This window comes from Watersipora subatra, chromosome 11 (assembly GCF_963576615.1).
Source record: "Watersipora subatra chromosome 11, tzWatSuba1.1, whole genome shotgun sequence".
NCBI lineage: Eukaryota > Metazoa > Bryozoa > Gymnolaemata > Cheilostomatida > Watersiporidae > Watersipora > Watersipora subatra.
Genome location: NC_088718.1, coordinates 43,383,920 through 43,402,604, shown reverse-complemented (window position 1 = coordinate 43,402,604; position 18,685 = coordinate 43,383,920). Strand labels below are relative to the sequence as shown.

The following is an 18,685-nucleotide window of genomic DNA, read 5'->3' as shown; positions in this document are numbered from 1 at the left end:
TTAGCGGCGACCATTTCTAAAACATATTGGACAGTCTCAAATTAATAGGGACTTTGGGACAAGTTTTGACAAACCATAAGGTGAGTTGTGCACGACATGACTTGAAACTTGGAATATTTTAACATGATGTGTGGCTCAGTCGATTGGTTTAGTTTTTGTGTGTGCTGCTCATCGGATTGGTGAGATATTTGGGTAGATACTTTTGTTTTTGCTCATAAATACGTGGACCTTTGTTGCTTTTTTGTGTGTGTAGACTACGGCCCGATCTCGGCTTTGGCAATTTCCCTGCTAAAGGACACCTGTGGTTCATAGCAATAATATATAGATTCAAAATAAGGATCACATTTAAACTTACCTCAGGTCATTTTTAAGATGCTGTAAGTTTACAATTGATTCAAACAACCATGAAAGGATGTTAACAAGTTTTTATAAAAATATGTGTCTTTCAAATTGTCATATGATCCATACTTTTACCAACTAGAAAATTATTTTATGAAGTTGAAACTTTAGTAACGCACATTAGTATTCTCACAGAAGCGAACTCAGTGTGTATCTGTGGCAAGTAGAAAAAGTAACATATAAAAGACTATAAGTGATTACTACAGTAACTAGGACCAACCATCTCAATCTTCCAAACATACCTGACAGTTGGTGCAATTGAAAAACACGCTCTTAGTGCAGTTACTCTGATATTTCATGTATCTCTTTACAACATATCCAATAACTACGCCATTTGGTTGATCAGGTGCATTCCAGCCTATGGTGATAGAGTTATTTGTTGATTTAACTTTTCTCAGACCAACTACCTGGCCAGGATCTGTAAATAAGTGAGCCTTTAGCAGTACCATGAATAGATGACTTATAACAAAATTTTATATACTCACAACCTGAGTTGATAAAGCTATAAGTGTACAGCTACACTCTCAGAATATGAAGACTGGATACTTAGCAGACAGTTTAATACATGTACAACATAAAATGATGATATGAAGACAATCTGACCATGCCAACTCTCAAAGGGAATGTGTATTCAAGGCCTGGTTGTCGAGGTTTGTTTGTACTTTCAACTTTTCAACAATTAAAATCTACTTTAAAGCTTTTTTCAGTGAGTAAAACAATACTTACTGAGCTCATCGGTCTGTCCACTAGCGGTGATAAATTCACTTAGACTTGTAACTACTAGCATTAGCTGCATCTTGAACCTGTGTTCCGACTCTGAAATTATACTCGGTGTCCACAGAAAGACTGCTGTATTTCAAAGTGTAAACATCTGATTTGTTCACCAGAACTACTGAAATAAAGAAAAACTCTGATTGTCAACCAAATTACTGTAAAGATAATTTTTGAAGCATGAGAGACTAAGTCTATGATAATTCATAGATATACAGGAGTTGTTCTCACAAGCTGGTAGAGGCAATAAGAACTAATGTGCTTCTTGTAGACGATGTCATTGAGTTGACTTCTAGACTACAATTACACCTGACATATGAGCTTAATGCCCTGAAGCTAAGCTTGCATATCAATTTACTTGTGTCTCAAGGCAATCTTTATTATATAAAACAACTAAATACAAGTTAATATGTTACCATACTATGAAAAAACTACCCAAACAGAATATTTTGATGAAAAATGTTTTTAATTGTTATAATTCGGTATGTGTACTAAAAGAGTAGCAAAATATATTTAGTTGGAATGATCTGTAATAATATGTTACATTACTATGTACACTACTGTATAGATCTTTAGGTAGATAACAATGATTTGGGAGAGTTTTGATAGCAACACTTTCAGTACACTAAACGTTTTGGACCCTATGTAATAAAAACTTAGGCACTCGTATGTAGAAATATGACTGTATTAGACAAAGCTTTACTGGACAATATTACTAGCTAGTAATACTAACTTTAATGGATAGTATAGCATCAGATACAATATTTGAAGCCATATTTTTCTGTTCAGGTTATAGGATGACAAACCTCTCCCTGAAATCAAAGCTTCTTTCTCCACATAAATTGCCAACACAAACTGCTGGTCAATAATGAATTATGCATGCAAAAGGGTGAGCAAATAATTATTTATATACAGTTGTATTATATAGTGAACACTTTGCGTCAATATATGGAATGTATATTATATATTGCATATACTGTATATAGTCCCACGACCAAACACGAGCGGAGCTAATGCTTGAGAGTTTTATGATAAATGCATGTGCACACAACTCACAAAAATTATTCATCAACAACGTCGCAAACCCTTGTATCGAAATCTCATCAACAAGTTTAACCATTTTTCAATGGAGTCGTATAAGTATAATAAAGATACAAAACACATATAAGCCTATTTAAATATGTTACCAAGTCTTTGTAAATTGTCGACAATATCTTAAAACTTACCCACCTGATTGGATTATTCACCAATAGACAGATTAATTTGGCCGAAAATCATTATTAAACTTGGCAAGCCTTATTTTTATCAAAATTAAGACCGGCAAGCAAATCGTCGAGTGACAAAGAATAGAATCATTAGGTAATGCACATTTCATAAAAAAATAGCGTGCACATTTCACCAGTCTATAGCATTTTCGAAACGCCGACGGTTTCTGTAATTAACGTAGAAGTACTGAAATATAATCATTTCTTTTTTGCCGATTTCAAAGAAACTAACATTTTGGACACTTTTGAGTACTTTGGTATTCTAACTGTTGTCCAAAGCAGGGAAAGTAAAGGAAATGACGATGATATTTTTTTCTAACAATTCTTATGAGTTTTTTACAATATTTAATTATAAGTTTGGATGACTATTGAAATGCTATAGTCACACTAACAACATCGATGATGGGCAATATGTTACTGTTATTATTTTTTCTAAATAATTCTGTTAAATAGATTTTCTAAAAATCCATATAAATATCACAATTTCTTGATATTGGTAGTTATGACGTTTTGAAATGTAAACAAAATTGTGCATTGGTTTTATATTATTACTGTATTACTATATCAATATTATTGGTTATTCTAATAATTTCAGTGCATTTTATTTATAATATTGCGTTTCTCCTATTGCAGGAGTAGAGATACTGTATATACATATAATCTTTTTCTTTCGTTATTGCTGTTTGTTGTATATAATAACACCCAAACCCAGTACATTACAGCTACCATTGCAGCTACCATTGCAGTTATCCTATTGCACCGCAGTGCTATTTGACTGCTAATATTGCATTTCTCAAACATCAGTACCCTTTCTTTTTTCCAATATCACTTTGGTCGTGAGCTGTATGACAGGGAAATTTCTAGTATATATATTTTTTATACAATTTGTTTATGCATAATATTATTGTAAAGAACACAAGCTGCTGATCAACAACTTATTAGAGATAAGAAGAACAAAGTGTTGTTAATAATTATACCTTGGCTACCAGAAGTATCAGGAACGAGGCTGTAGGTAAAGTCTTCATATCTGCCAGTAAAGTTCCAGGTAAATATAAGAGTGTCATGAGAAGGAGGTTGTAGAGTTAGTCCAGTTACCTCTGAAGGATCTGTAGGAAGAGAACAAATAATCTTATTAAAGTTACATTTAAACTTATACTAAGCTCTTATTTAGAATGTATGAATGTTCTTGTAACCTTGCAAAAAGATGAATAAGTAAAACTACCTGAAACTAGTCTGAAGCTTACCTTATAAGCTTTTTACACAAGAAAAAACCACTAGTTTGCTTTTAAGTAAGAAAAAACATATTTAATAATTCTCCAGTACCAACTGCCATGTTAATAATGAGTTCCATTATTGAAGAACTCGTGAGACACTGGAGTCATGGTAGCATCTGTATACCAGACAATAAATAATGCCTGCTTACAAAGAACACAATAAAACAAGTTTTTATAGATGATAAATACTCACTTGAAACTCCTAAGTAAAAATCAGCGAAAGGTTTGAATAGCTTTAAAAGTTGTACAGAATAGATATATTGTAGATTTGCATAAAATGCCATCTGCAACTTCTCGGCGCGGTGGATAATCAAAAACTGCTTAAGTTTGTTGTGGCTACGTGCATAGAAAAACATAGTTAATGTTTATTAGTGGTGCAGGACACCATCATTTATTATAAATAATGTCTATGTAAGTATGATGGCACACATAGATGTCTCCTAAAAACACCAATTGAGAGTGAAATAAGAAGCTATTTTTTCACACATGCTACTTATTAATATCTATATACGTATATATAAATCTCAGTTTGTTTTGTGTTTGTCTTCTTCCAGTTATAGTTTTTAAAATCTAGCAGAAATATTTTGCCCAATATTAGAATTGAACTCGCAACAATTTTAATTGCAAGTACACTCTGAAACACACTCATTTAACCACAATATAAGCCAATTCTTATCATTACAACTATGTTAGCTATAGGCAACTTAAAGTGAGTGCAAGCTCCAAAATAAATGAGTGTGTAATTTTTGTTATTAAATCTTACTAATGCGCTAAATTAGCTATTTGGACCAAATTAATTCGAACGAATTTTCAAAAAAATTGATATACTGCAAGTATTTATGAAATATCTCAAAAATCAAAGCAAGTGTCGTTTTACTGTAAAATACATTTTATTCAGAATAAAGTTTTCTACAGGATAAGTATAAAAATTTTACTGAATCCCACTCTCACAAAATTTCTGACACTTCCTTTGCATTGAAAAAATGTGAAGAGTTTTTTACTGCCATGACATTTTATGCCATGCGAACTGTTTTTCCCGTTTTGAAAAATAATTAGAAATAAAATAGCTCAGCAAAAAGATTTTCAGTTGGTTGCACATGATTGGCAAAAATTTTGTACTTTTGGAGAAAAATTTGATTAGTCCAGCTAAGGTATAGGCAATTTCTATTTAGAGCAAAGGGCAATCACTATAAGCTGAAACACTAAAAAATGTTTGCATAAATATTCTCAAGTAGGAGTTGCCTCTACATTCTTTCTAGTTTTTGTCAGAAAAGTACCCTCATAGGCTTCACTGACAAATTTAATTTCGATATCTCATTTTTAATTTTGTGTCAGTATCAAAAGGTACCAGTGTCAATAAAGACAAACTGAATGACATTTTTGTGACTTCCATTTCTATTTGATAGTCCTACTGTTTAATGGATGCCCATCATAAGAAATATTCATTGGAAGGAATAATTACAATGTATATATGTATTTTGCAAATACTGTGTATCAAATAAACTGTAAATAAGATTTTTTTGTAGTTTTTTTAATTTACCATAGGACAAATTATGCTACATAAAATTTAGTTTCTATTATCAAAATTCCAGTACAGAAATAAATATTTGCAGATGATCGACTCAGACCACAACATTTCATAAGAGATTGTAAGTAGTGACAATGAAATGCTGCTATAGAAAGTGAGTGACTTACAAGCTGTGTATGAGATCACATTGCTTGGTGAGCTCAGAGCACCAGAGTAGCTGAGAGATGCTACAGAGAAGTCATAGCTGAAACCTGGCTCAAGTGTAGACACAGTGAGAGTTGTAGATGTGCTATCCTTAGTATCTGCGTAGTTACTCGGTGCTCCATTCTGTAGTTGTAAAATATAGATTACTTAGAGTGGCACTTATTGTACTGACACAACAGATTATATAACAAATGAATTTAACCACAAACTATGTGAGATGATGTATACATGTTGCTAGGTAACTCTCCCGATGGCACAAAAGTAAATTTATCAAGTAGGGTGAACCCTGAAAAACTATCTGCTTACAGGCAGATTTTTATGCTACCTTCTTAGGCCATTAAAATTTAAGCTAAAATAGCACAGCTTTCTCTAGCTAATACTTAACTAACTTTTTCTAGAGCAACCATTATCTAGCAACATAGAATAACCTTTCAAATCTAATATAAAGTAACATACGTGAAGGTAATTGATATTCACTGTCATAAAACCTTCAGTAAACTTGCAGAAAAAAATTTTTGTTAAACAATTTTTTAGCTAACCGTAGCATTCCAGTAGAGGCTATACAAATGCAGCACAGAGTTCACAGGGGCATTCCATCGTAATGTTACATTGTCTATGTTCTCATCAATATTTTCAAGATTCAATGGACTGGCAGCATCTGTAGAATAAAAACTTGTTGGTAAGCAATCAAAATGCAACAATGAAAAATGTAGAAAACAGAAATATGAAGATGAAAATTGCTGCTGATCAACATGCAGGACTCTAAACTCTCTAAAGCAAATTTTAAATAAATGAGTTTAATATACTCATCGACAGCATTAATAAAAACACTTTTAAGTAGGTCACTCCCAGTATAGGTATTGAGTAAGTCAAGTAAATTTGTGGGTCAATTTTGGCACATCTTTCGAAGAGGAGATAAGTCCTACTATACTACTAGTTTGTACCTAATGGAAGCAAGGGATGGCTGAGCTTAATGGTGTTACACAATTGCAGTACAAATAAAGATGAACTTTTGATTCATCATGTAACATGGAATAAAAGTTTTTGACTATGAAAGTGCCTAAGTCTAGCACAAAAATCATGGTATGTTTTAAACACCTAGTTAGACTAACCTAAATTGTTAATCTTAACGTACAACAGTTTATAGACTCATTTTCTATTAAGTCCTAACTTTTTAAATAAGCTTATATATGATTGATATTCTACATAAGGGTAATGGTAATCATGCACCGTTTACATGAAACTGAATTTCTTTTAAATATCAAATTTCACCAACCTTGACAATGACTCAGAAATGGAGGGCAACTTTGTAAACAACTGCTGAAATGGCCAAATCAACCAAATTTGAGTTAGCCAGATCGGATCCTTGTACACACACTAAACCTACTCTCCTACATACACCTACATACATACTCGACTCAATTTACATACGAAACCTACTCTTCTATTTACATATACATACCTAAATTGATTGCCAAAGAAGCTTTGTCACTGTACACTTTAGAGGCAGCAGGACCAGATACTGCCCTCAACATGAAGCTGTATGTCTGACCGTAATTTGCTCCAACAAAAGAAAGTGTTCTTGAGTTTTCACTATCAACTGGTTTCCATATACTATTGCAGCCATCTGAAACAAGTTCATTATACAAAATAAAAATCTGTTCAAATTTTTACTCACTATTTATATTAATAACTGATTGCATTTATCAGTTTATTCTTGTTCTGTCAGAATTTCAAGTCAAAGACAATTTGCTTTTTCAAGCACTTTTTTGCCGCTTCATTCCGATAGGTTAACCGTGGCAATTCCAGTATTTTAATTATCAGTATTAATATTCAGTCTTTTAACAAAAGCTGTAGTATAATAAAAATAAGTTTTCTGATAGTCATAGTATAATACAAAAATGTAATAAAACAAAATAGTTAATTTTGAAAAACATCCAAAAATTCTACATGGGCTTGTAATATTTGCTTTAAAAAAATTCAGTTCTATAATCTACTATATTGTTTGTTTCGATAAATTTTTTGTCTTTTATCCAAAAATAGTTAATGAGACCTCTCAATTAATTAAACTACATAAGAACCGCTCATATAACTTAACTAATTCGTTACAGGAACATTTTCTTTATAAGGAATTAAGGTTATATGAACAATAAAATACATGTAAAATGCTTTATTTGTTTCAAAATCTTTCCAAACTCATTTCTTTGGCCATACAAAAAGAAAAACTTGACTTAATTTTTCAGTTTGTGAGCTGTACCAAAAATTCAGTACTATCGGTTTGCATTGACAATTTTTCCTTTTTTCTGATCAACTTCACTGATTTTGTAAATGATGATTGCAATAATTTTTCATCTAGTTGCGGGAGAGCACGCATTTTCGATAGTCATTCACAATAATTTGTTAATTTTTACTTAGCAGTACAGTCTATTTTGCAAAGTAAAGCTAATCAAAAATATTTTATACGTCTACAATATAGAAAAACAAAAGTTATTGGTACTATAGAATAAGCGATACCACCTGTTTGTCATGAATCTGCACCCCAGGGGTTTAATATTAAAATAAAAGAAAAATTTTGGCGATACTCCAACTTGTGACATTCAGATTGGTAGATGGAATGTTGTAGCACATATGAACAATTTTGCAGCCACCCTGCTCTCTGTTTTGTTGACATATCTGAAAATCTATCACAATGAACTAGAATATCGCAAAAGTTTTATATATCATTGATAAAATGTTATACGCATTTCGTTTTTTCTCTTGCAAGTTCGGCGAGATAGGTTACTAGTCAAATCATCTTTGAGGACTGACCCAACTTTTCATTTTACATTATATAGAATTTATTATGTAGTACAAAGCAAAAACTTCACATGAACTATTTAGGTTATCTGGAATATATGTTATAGAAGATATACATTATAAAGCATCTACTGTAGTGTGTACAGCAAAGCAGCATGCAACAATGCTATAACCGCTTTAAAATGTGAATACAAGAGATGATGTATAGGGTTATAAGGGTAGCTGGTGAGTTATGAGAGAAGCTAATCTATTGACTTTATCAATAGCTAGACAAGAACCACATTACAGCAACACATTGTTCGCATATCACAGTACTATTTCTAGGAGAGGTTATCAAGAACTAAACTATCTTAATTTAAGTTAACACAGCTAGAAAATATAAGCAGAGTGAAAGGTGTACATAAATTAATTAGCCAGAAAGGTTATAGAGATATACAAACCAATAGAAGGGCTGCAACGGAGGGAGAAGCCTGAGGTAACATGACCAGCTGGATAGTCCCAGGTAAGAGTTATGTTCTCACCATTAGCACTGGCTAGAAATGATGTTGGATCAGATGGCTTTATGAAAATATTTACAACAGAGCACTAAACAAACAGTAAACTGAATGGTTAACATAGTGCTTTTTGTAGTCTGATTTAAAGAAGTTGAGGCCATGATAGATTTTAAAAAACTCATGCAATGAAAAGTTACAGTTGAAGCTATGCAAGAAATTATGTTTACTGTTGATATATACAGCACACATATTGATGTCCTTACAATATGGAAAGGTTCACTAGTTAGTATACACTACTAGTTTTATACGACTTCATTTTGTAGCTTAAATATTTTAGATAAGTTCGTTAGATTCTAGAAAATCTCACGAGTTGCTGTAGCAGCTGCCAACATGCAAGGTTAGCGAGAGGATGACTTCATGCCTATTCATCCTATGAATTAGTGGCTAAAATCTTTTTTGACAAGCTTGGACATCAAGCAGAAGACAAATAAGTCATAGTAAAACTAACATAATTTTTTAGCACGTGTACCATATTGTCCCGACACCGCTGGTCATTTTAATCATCTTTGAGAGGCAATGTTCCATTACTAAATATGGTTACCACTGTATCAGGTAAGAACTAAAAGTTCAATACTGCTCTTAACAAATGATTGCACTATTTTAACAAAAAGTGGCTCACTCTAGGGCCTTCCCTGCAATATACCCATTATCAGGGTAACAATCGGAATAGGTCTGTTTTAGGCAAACCTGTAAACCTGTTTAAATTAACCATTTGTGGAGTATACTGTATTTGTTGACTGTCTAACAGTTAAGATGAGGTCATCAATGTTTAGACCTGACAAAAAACCTCTAATTTTTTGACATGCATTTAATATAAATTTGTCTACAAACACTCTAATGTTTGTAGAATCACATAAGTGCAAAGATAACTGAAAAACAATTATCTTCTTTTCTACATTAATCTTCCAGTTTTAAAAGGAAACCAATTATTTGGAATAAACAGGATCAGAATTCTTACAGGAACACAGGCCCCTGAAAATCAAAATATGGTAAGATCAAGACCTGTGGCAAACTCACAAAGCAAGAATTAAAAAACCAGCATATAGATGAAAATATTTCAGCAATAAGGTCTAATTAAAAAAATATCACACAGAAGCAGCATGCTGGAAGTAGTCAACCATCTTACAGCAAATTAGTTTGACACTACAATATGTTGAATTGCCTAAACAAGCACTAACTGATCTGACAGAACAGTCGTCGCTTAAACGAGCAGTAACTGTTTTGTCAAAAAAGTGATTGCACAGTGCATTCCTTAAAATCAACACTTAGCTGAAAAATCAGCAATGAACAGTGCAAAAAAATGACAAATAAAAATTGGTTGCCTTTACGTCAATGGTGCACTCAAGTTGTCTACCCTCGAACAATACTAATAAAATCGAAGCTGGTTTTTCAAATTGCAGAGTAAGTGTAAGTTTTTTTTTAAATAGTTGCTCTTTCAAGTACAAGACGAAAAGAATAACCCTAGTATCAGAGAACAAAAGTACAAAAATAAAAGAACAAAACAACATGAAAGTTTCGAAAAATTCTTAAGAATACTGTTTAAACATTAGAGAAGGCCCCTGAAAATCAAACTATGGTAAGATCAAGACCTGTGACAAACTCACAAAGCAAGAATTAAAAAACCAACATATAGATGAAAATATTTCAGCAATAAGAGAGATGAAAAGGCAGAGACTAATGTACAGCTATGATTACAATGCCAGGCTTATAGCGAGTGACTTTGCTACTATTAAAGCCATGCAGCTGGTGGGAAGTTAGCACAGGCAATACCTAGTGTGATGAAAAATGGCATGGAAAGTCTCAAGTAGACCGGTATACTTGCCACTACAGTCATGAAAATTATGTCTACCCAGGCAACAGTCCAATAATTTTAGGATCATTAGCTGGGACAGAAGTTTTTGTCTGCATAAACTATTACGCCATAATTTCTGCATTACCCCGAATGCTGTACTATTTATTGAACGAAGCCAGCACCAGAAGTTATAAAAGAACGTGCTGTTAAGATACTACTCCAATACTATCTTAAATGCTGTACTATTTATTGGACCAAGTCATAGACACAAGTTATTATTATGCAATAAAAAGTTGTGGCAAAAGGGGTTAAAGATGTGCTATTAAGATATTTGTCTGATCAAGTTGCAAAAAGATAGTAAAACCTATGTTATGAGACTTAAGATTGAAAGTGCTGGCAGCCTACATAGCAATAACAGTGCGTTGCAACTAACGTACACAACAACTAACCAAATAACAAGTGTGAATGTTTACAAACACCAATTTGTGGGTCTACCATAGCCAGATGCTGATTTGAAACTATATAACCTACTGTAGGACCTAGTGTATAACAAACTTGTTTATTATTGAAAATCTCAAAAAGTCCTGTTGTGCTACGCAAAAAGTGCAAGAAACTCTGACTTCAGCAACAGTGTAGAAATATCGCAAGGAAAAGGGCTGTTTATAAAGTTGTGCTCATGCCACCACTGCAAAACTGTTGAAAGGTTTTTGCAACAAAGACATGTTTCATGTTTTGTTGAATGAAAACAATAGAATTAAATTATATAAAGTTTCAACTACACATGTAAACTGCTAGCAAATCTAGGATAAAACATAATATGTTTTATCCTGAATTTGCTAGCTGAGATAAATTCTATATATCTAGAACATTATTCTGGATATATAGAATTTATCTTTGCCAATTTTAAACATGGCAACCATAAAATAAACATAACATATTTCTTATTTTTAGGGTGGTTGCCATCATTTTTACACTGTTGTACTCGGGTATAATATTTGCTGGAAAATCTAGAAGTGTTAACCCTATGATGCTCACTAGCGATGAGAAAATTGTTACTACTACTGTTAGCCTTGCAACAAGTGATCGACATCAACAACACACTAAAGATCAAAACCTTGAGAAATATCATCCATGACAAAATTTCCCAAAATTTCAATTGATTTAATCAGAAAGTATTAGTAATTTTCCATCATTTGCAAGTTTTTGATGTTTTAAAATCAAAATAAACAGAACATGATTGCAGTTAAAATACTCCAATAAAGTGAAAGTGTGATTGTGAGGTCCATACTTGCAAAGGAGCTGACGGACTAGAAACATATACGTGTAAAGTTGCAATTTAAACGCGAAGGATAGTATCAACTATAGCAACATCGACTAGTGATGCAATTTTAAATGTATTTTTTTCAGAGCAATCTAACAGCAGTCAGGTTTTGATGATTTTAATCTACTTAAACTTTCTTTAAGTTTTTCTTGGTTACTCCATTGAGGCATTGCATCAGTACCATTGAAGTTAGCTTCAGCTGAGAGATGCAGGACTGGGAAGGGCTCTGTACTCATTTTAAAAATCTTAACAATGATAATAAATAATGACTCAGTCAAGACTTGAAAGAGCTTTGAAAATTCTCTCAAAAGAAGCATTTCAAGTTTTGCAAACATATGGCTGACACTAAATAATATTCAGAACTACTAAAGTTGGACCAACTGTAGGATAAGTATAATTTCCTTCAAAACCATTGCAAAGATTTGAATAAAACTTCTGAAAATTTTTAAAGATTCAAAGTACTCCTGAAACTGTTAACATGTTAAACCAGTTTGCGACGCACAGAATGAAGCATATACAATACTCAACTACTTCATTGTCTCTCAGCTATGAACCTTTGGCAGAAATGGGCTGTGAAGTCAGGCATTTTAAACATTTACAGTAATGAAAATATCGGAAACCTTTAGCACATAGCAAAACTAGTACGGCCACTTCATCCATGTGCAAATAATACTAACTCCTGTACTTTGTGTGAATAGTATGTTTTAGCAAAACATACTGTCAGATAACCCAAGAGACATGAACTATAGTACATAGAAACATGAAACTTGTTCTTACATCAGTCTACACCAATAGCGGTTGACCTTCAAATGATCTAGTTTTTAGAACACCCCAGGACCATTGCAGCACACCCTGCATGATCTAGGCAGCTGTCATATATACTGTGATTGCTACAGTACATTACACATAACATAAACTATACGCTGTACCATGGTCTAAGGTTTTACATAAAAATAGAACATAATAGCATATTTAATAATATATTCTATTCTGTCACAAAAAAAGAAAGGGAGCTAATGTGAAATAAAGTAGATGACGAGAAGAAAAAGAAGCAAGAATAAGGATTATTATATGATAAGAATACATACTCATTGTGAGAGAAGCAGATGTCTGACTGGGACTAGATTTAACTCCATTGCTAGATACAACAGTAGTAAAGGTGTATGTATCCCCAGGTATTAGCCTAGTTATATTCAGAGTAGATGTTAGATTATCAACTATTTGGTTGACACACGATGGTTGACAGGAAACTGTGACATCATCCCACTCTGTGTTAGTTGGATTGCTCCAAGACACAGTAACAATGGTAGAGCTGTCAGTGGAAGCTCTCACAGTGGTTGGTACACCAGTTGGGTTAAGAACTAAACAGCATAAGGTAAGCGTGAAACACACAAAGCTTAGCTATGATAAAGTGTAGGTAATATGGAGACATTCAGATTGGTGAAAATATAGGTTACAGAGCAACAGCATGGATAGCAGGAGATTGTAAAATTAAGTTTTAACGTATCTGAAAAACTATTAAAGAGTTAACAGTTAAGCAACTCTGCATACAGAGTCTAACAACAATTATCATGGCTTCTGCCATGCAAGCTCAATACTTTTATATAAATGTTTAATTTGTAGTGCCTTAAAGAAAACTTACATGGTTTATGTAGATAACATATTAGCTATTGTTGTTAGATGTCTAGTTTATCCTGCTATTAAATAATATATAAAATTAAATAGACATATGTAAAGGTAATAGTACAACAAATATTTTGTACAAATATTAAACTGGTAACTGGCATACAGAGTTTCATCATTGATTTTTAAATAATCATAACAATTTTATAATTAATTTCATACATATTATGTAACCATTCAAATAGCAGAAACTTTAATCAACTGTCAATATTTTCAACTAGGAACTTTAAAGACACAATATATCATTAGATAATGAAGCTGTGCCTAGAGTATGCCACAGGATAAAGTGATTCTTTTAATTGATTTTGTAATCTCAATACATTTGTATATTCAAAAGATAGCTGTGGTTTATAAATACACATGTGTATGTTTTACAGATAGCTATAGTATATAAATACATATGAGTCCTACGGGTATGTTATGCTTAACATATAGCAAAAGCATATACATACATATGATTAGATGGCTATAGATGGTTCAATAGATGGCTATAGTATAAAAGGTTTGTTTTTAATGTTTCACGGTTTTGATTGCACTGATATGAAGAGCAATAGAAAGCCTTAACATGAGAAACAAGGTGCTGTTAAAATTTTAATGAAAATCCCAAAAGAACCACATCTAACAGCAAATCGTAAATAACAGAATGAAGAACTAATGTGAGATAAAGTAGATGATGATAAGAAAGAGGAGCATGAAGAACATCACTATATGATAAAAATACATACTCATTGTAAGAGGGGTAAATGTCTGACTGGGACCAGATTTAACACCATCGCTAGATACAACAGTAGTAAAGGTATATGTCTCCCCAGGTGTTAGCCCAGTTATATCCACAGTAGATGTTGGTTTATGAACAGTTTGGTTGTTACAAAATGGTTGACAGGAAACTGTGACATCATCCCACTCAGTGTTAGTTGGATTGCTCCAAGACACAGTAGCAATGGTAGAGCCGTCGGTAGAAGCTCTCATAGCAGTTGGTACACCAGTTGGGTTAGGAGCTGAACAGTATAAGTTAAGCGTGAAACACGTGAAGCTGAGCTATAATAAAATATAGGTAAGATAGTAACATTCAAATTAGTGAAAATATAGGTTACAGAGTGGCAGCATGGATGGCAGGAGATTGTAAAATTAAGGTTTTCCGTATCTGAAGAACTCTTAAAGAGTTAACAGTTAAGCAAATCTACATACATTGGTAGAGTCTAGCAATAAATTCCATGGCTTCTGCCATGCAAGCTCAATACTTTTATATAAATGTTTAATTTGTAGTACCTTAAAGAAAACTTACACGGTTTATGTAGATAACATATTAGCTACTGTTGTTAGATGTCTAGTTTATCCTGCTATTAAATAATATATAAAATTAAATAGACATATGTAAAGGAAATAGTGCAACAAATATTTTGTACAAATATTAAACTGGTAACTGGGCATACAGAGTTTCATCATTGATTTTTAAATAATCATAACAACTTTGTAATAAAGTTTATACATTTAATATAAGAATTCAGATAACCGGCATTTTAATCAACTGTCAGTATTGTCAACCCAGAACATTAAAGACACAATATGTCATGAGACAATGAAGCTGTGTATAGATTATGGTACAAGACAAAGTAACTCTTTAAATTGATTTGGTAATCTCAATATATTTGTATATTCAAAAGATAGCTGTGGTTTATAAATACACATGTGTATGTTTTACAGATAGCTGTAGTACATAATACTATATTATGTTTAACAAATACCTAAAGTATTTAAATACACATGAATACTATGTCTAGCAAATAGCTATAGCATAAAAACATGTCTATTTATTGTTTGGCGATTGTTATTGCATTTAGATGTAGAGATATAGAAAGTCCTTAACATGACAAACAAGGTACAGGTTAAATTTTAATGAAACTCCCCAAAGAACTACAACTAACAGCAAATCTTAAATGAAAGAATGAAGATAATAGTAAACATTCGAGTTAGCGCCACTCTGACAGAATATTGACCTTTCATCAAAAACTATAATTTTACTGCTTTTGCTTTGTAAAAAATATTTTGCTCTAGATTTCTCAAAATAATTGAACTGAGTGTTAACCTACGTCGAAATGTTAGGTAAGATTGTGGTGTGTTTAACTTTAGTTTTAACTTTGTACTTATCATACTTCAGTAGGAAATAATTTTAGAGTACAAAAGGTCTAAAAACATCTTTATATAGCAATGTAAACTAATCGTGTACATCTATCTGAAAAAAGTTGCATGTCAAAACAATATTTTAGATATTTTTATACTACAACATACAAAGGCAAGAAGGAAGGTTCACAAATTGTTTAGTTTGAGTGGTTAAATAAACATAGAGCCTACTCATTGTGAGAGGAGCAGATGTCTGACTGAGACAAGATTTAACACCATTGATAGATACAACAGCCGTAAAGGTATATGTCTCCCCAGGTGTTAGCCCAGTTATATCCACAGTAGATGTTGGTTTATCAACTGTTTGGTTGGTACAAGATGGTTGACAGGAAACTGTGACATCATCCCACTCAGTGTTATTTGGATTGCTCCAAGACACAGTAGCTATGGTAGAGCTGTCAGTAGAAGCTCTCATAGCAGTTGGTACACCAGTTGGGTTAGGAACTAAACAGCGTAAGTTAAAAGCAGTTTAAGCACCAAACATATTTTGCAACCAAAGCTTAGCAAAATAGAGGTAAGATGGAAATATTCGGATTAGTGAAAATGTAAGTTATAAAGCAAAAGCATGGCTGGCAAGAAACTTTAAAATTAAGGTTTCACGTATATAAAGACCTCATAAAGAGTTAACAGAAAATAAACTATACACACATTGATCAAGTCTAATGAAAACTATGATCTCTATCATGCAAGCGCGATACTTTTATATGAATGTTTGAGTTGTAATTCCTTACGGGACCCTTACACTGTTTAAGTAGATAAAATTTTAACTATTGTTGTTAGATGTCTAGTTTATCTTGTTATTGAATAATATATAAAGTTAAATTGACATATGTGAAGGTAATAGTACAAAAAACATTTCATACAAGTATTATACTGGTAACTGGCATACAGGGTTTTGTTATTTGCTTCTACACACTTATAACAATTTTATAATTAATTTCATACATATTATGTAACCATTCAAATAGCAGAAACTTTAATCAACTGTCAATATTTTCAACTAGGAACTTTAAAGACACAATATATCATTAGATAATGAAGCTGTGCCTAGAGTATGCCACAGGATAAAGTGATTCTTTTAATTGATTTTGTAATCTCAATACATTTGTATATTCAAAAGATAGCTGTGGTTTATAAATACACATGTGTATGTTTTACAGATAGCTGTAGTACATAATACTATATTATGTTTAACAAATACCTAAAGTATTTAAATACACATGAATACTATGTTTAGCAGATAGCTATAGCATAAAAACATGTGTATTTATTGTTTGGCGATTGTTATTGCATTTAGATGTAGAGATATAGAAAGTCCTTAACATGACAAACAAGGTACAGGTTAAATTTTAATGAAACTCCCCAAAGAACTACAACTAACAGCAAATCTTAAATGAAGGAATGAAGATAATAGTAAACATTCGAGTTAGCGCCACTCTGACAAAATATTGACCTTTCATCAAAAACTATAATTTTACTGCTTTTGCTTTGTGAAAAATATTTTGCTCTAGATTTCTCAAAATAATTGAACTGAGTGTTAACCTACGTCGAAATGTTAGGTAAGATTGTGGTGTGTTTAACTTTAGTTTTAACTTTGTACTTATCATACTTCAGTAGGAAATAATTTTAGAGTACAAAAGGTCTAAAAACATCTTTATATAGCAATGTAAACTAATCGTGTACATCTATCTGAAAAAAGTTGCATGTCAAAACAATATTTTAGATATTTTTATACTACAACATACAAAGGCAAGAAGGAAGGTTCACAAATTGTTTAGTTTGAGTGGTTAAATAAACATAGAGCCTACTCATTGTGAGAGGAGCAGATGTCTGACTTGGACTAGAGTAAACACCACTGATAGATACAACAGCAGTAAAGGTATATGTCTCCCCAGGTGTTAGACCAGTTATATCCACAGTAGATGTTGGTTTATGAACTATTTGGTTTGTACAAGATGGCTGACAGGAAACTGTGACATCATCCCACTCAGTGTACGTTGGATTGCTCCAAGACACAGTAGCAATTGTAGAGCTGTTAGTAGAAGCTCTCACAACAGTTGGTACACCAGTTGGGTTAGGAACTAAACAGTGTAAGTTAAGAGTTAAATACACACATCTTACCTATAATAAAGTAAAAAGATTAGAAACTAAACAATGCAAAGTATGAAAAAAGATAACAAAGCGTAGCAAACCTCAAGTGAAATAAAGACACGGAGGAGTAAAATTACAATCTGAACGTTTGGCCAGCTTGTATGGAGGGATAGTCATGGCATGGACAAAAATATTGACACTTTAAAAAAAACTTAACGTAAAAGAAATATATGTTAGAGTCTGATTTCAATGTTATCTGTTAATTTACATATTAAAATTTTCATGATATGGCAATAGATGCTAACTATGAGCTGTAATGAAAGGTTTAGACTTTAAGGTTTCATGTGGCTATCGTTTCACATGTATGTGAATATGTATGTTTCACACGTATAAAATCACGTAACTGACATTATCTGGGAATATATCAGTCATATCGAAAGAAATGAGTTAAAACTGCTGTTTAATATAAAACCTCTCTACAACTAGTTTCCTTTTGCAAAGTGTACACATCACCAGACCACCTTACATACCATCTATTGTAGTTTTATCGGTTACAGGAGTTGTTTGCCCATTTACAAATCTTTTTTCTAATAATACCAGTTTCTGCGCAGTATTTCTAATAAACTGTTTTTCTCTGGGATTAATTATTTTAATAGCTGTATGAGGTTAATAGTAGTTTAATGCTTAACACGATTTTGGTACTTTGCCTCATATGAAAAATGCTTGCTTTTATGTTAGTATATAAACGACTAGTTTTAGACTATAAGTTATGTTTAGAGCTCATGTGGCTATAGGTTTATTGTTATTGTGCAAAATGCAGTAGGTA

The 18,685-nt window shown here is 32.4% G+C and overlaps 1 protein-coding gene across 1 annotated transcript; it reads right to left on the bottom strand.

The window, feature by feature from the left end:
• Nucleotides 1–1,160: 1,160 nt before the first annotated feature.
• On the bottom strand, nt 1,161–18,036 carry LOC137408100 (receptor-type tyrosine-protein phosphatase H-like). The gene is made up of 12 exons (XM_068094494.1): nt 17,997–18,036; nt 17,604–17,849; nt 15,940–16,212; nt 14,340–14,585; nt 13,139–13,265; nt 9,411–9,423; nt 8,678–8,822; nt 6,904–7,068; nt 5,981–6,099; nt 5,405–5,564; nt 3,413–3,541; nt 1,161–1,291 (listed from the first exon to the last, which is right to left on the bottom strand). Exons 1-12 carry the CDS (start codon nt 18,034–18,036, stop codon nt 1,161–1,163), a joined length of 1,794 nt encoding a protein of 597 aa, XP_067950595.1.
• Nucleotides 18,037–18,685: the final 649 nt, after the last annotated feature.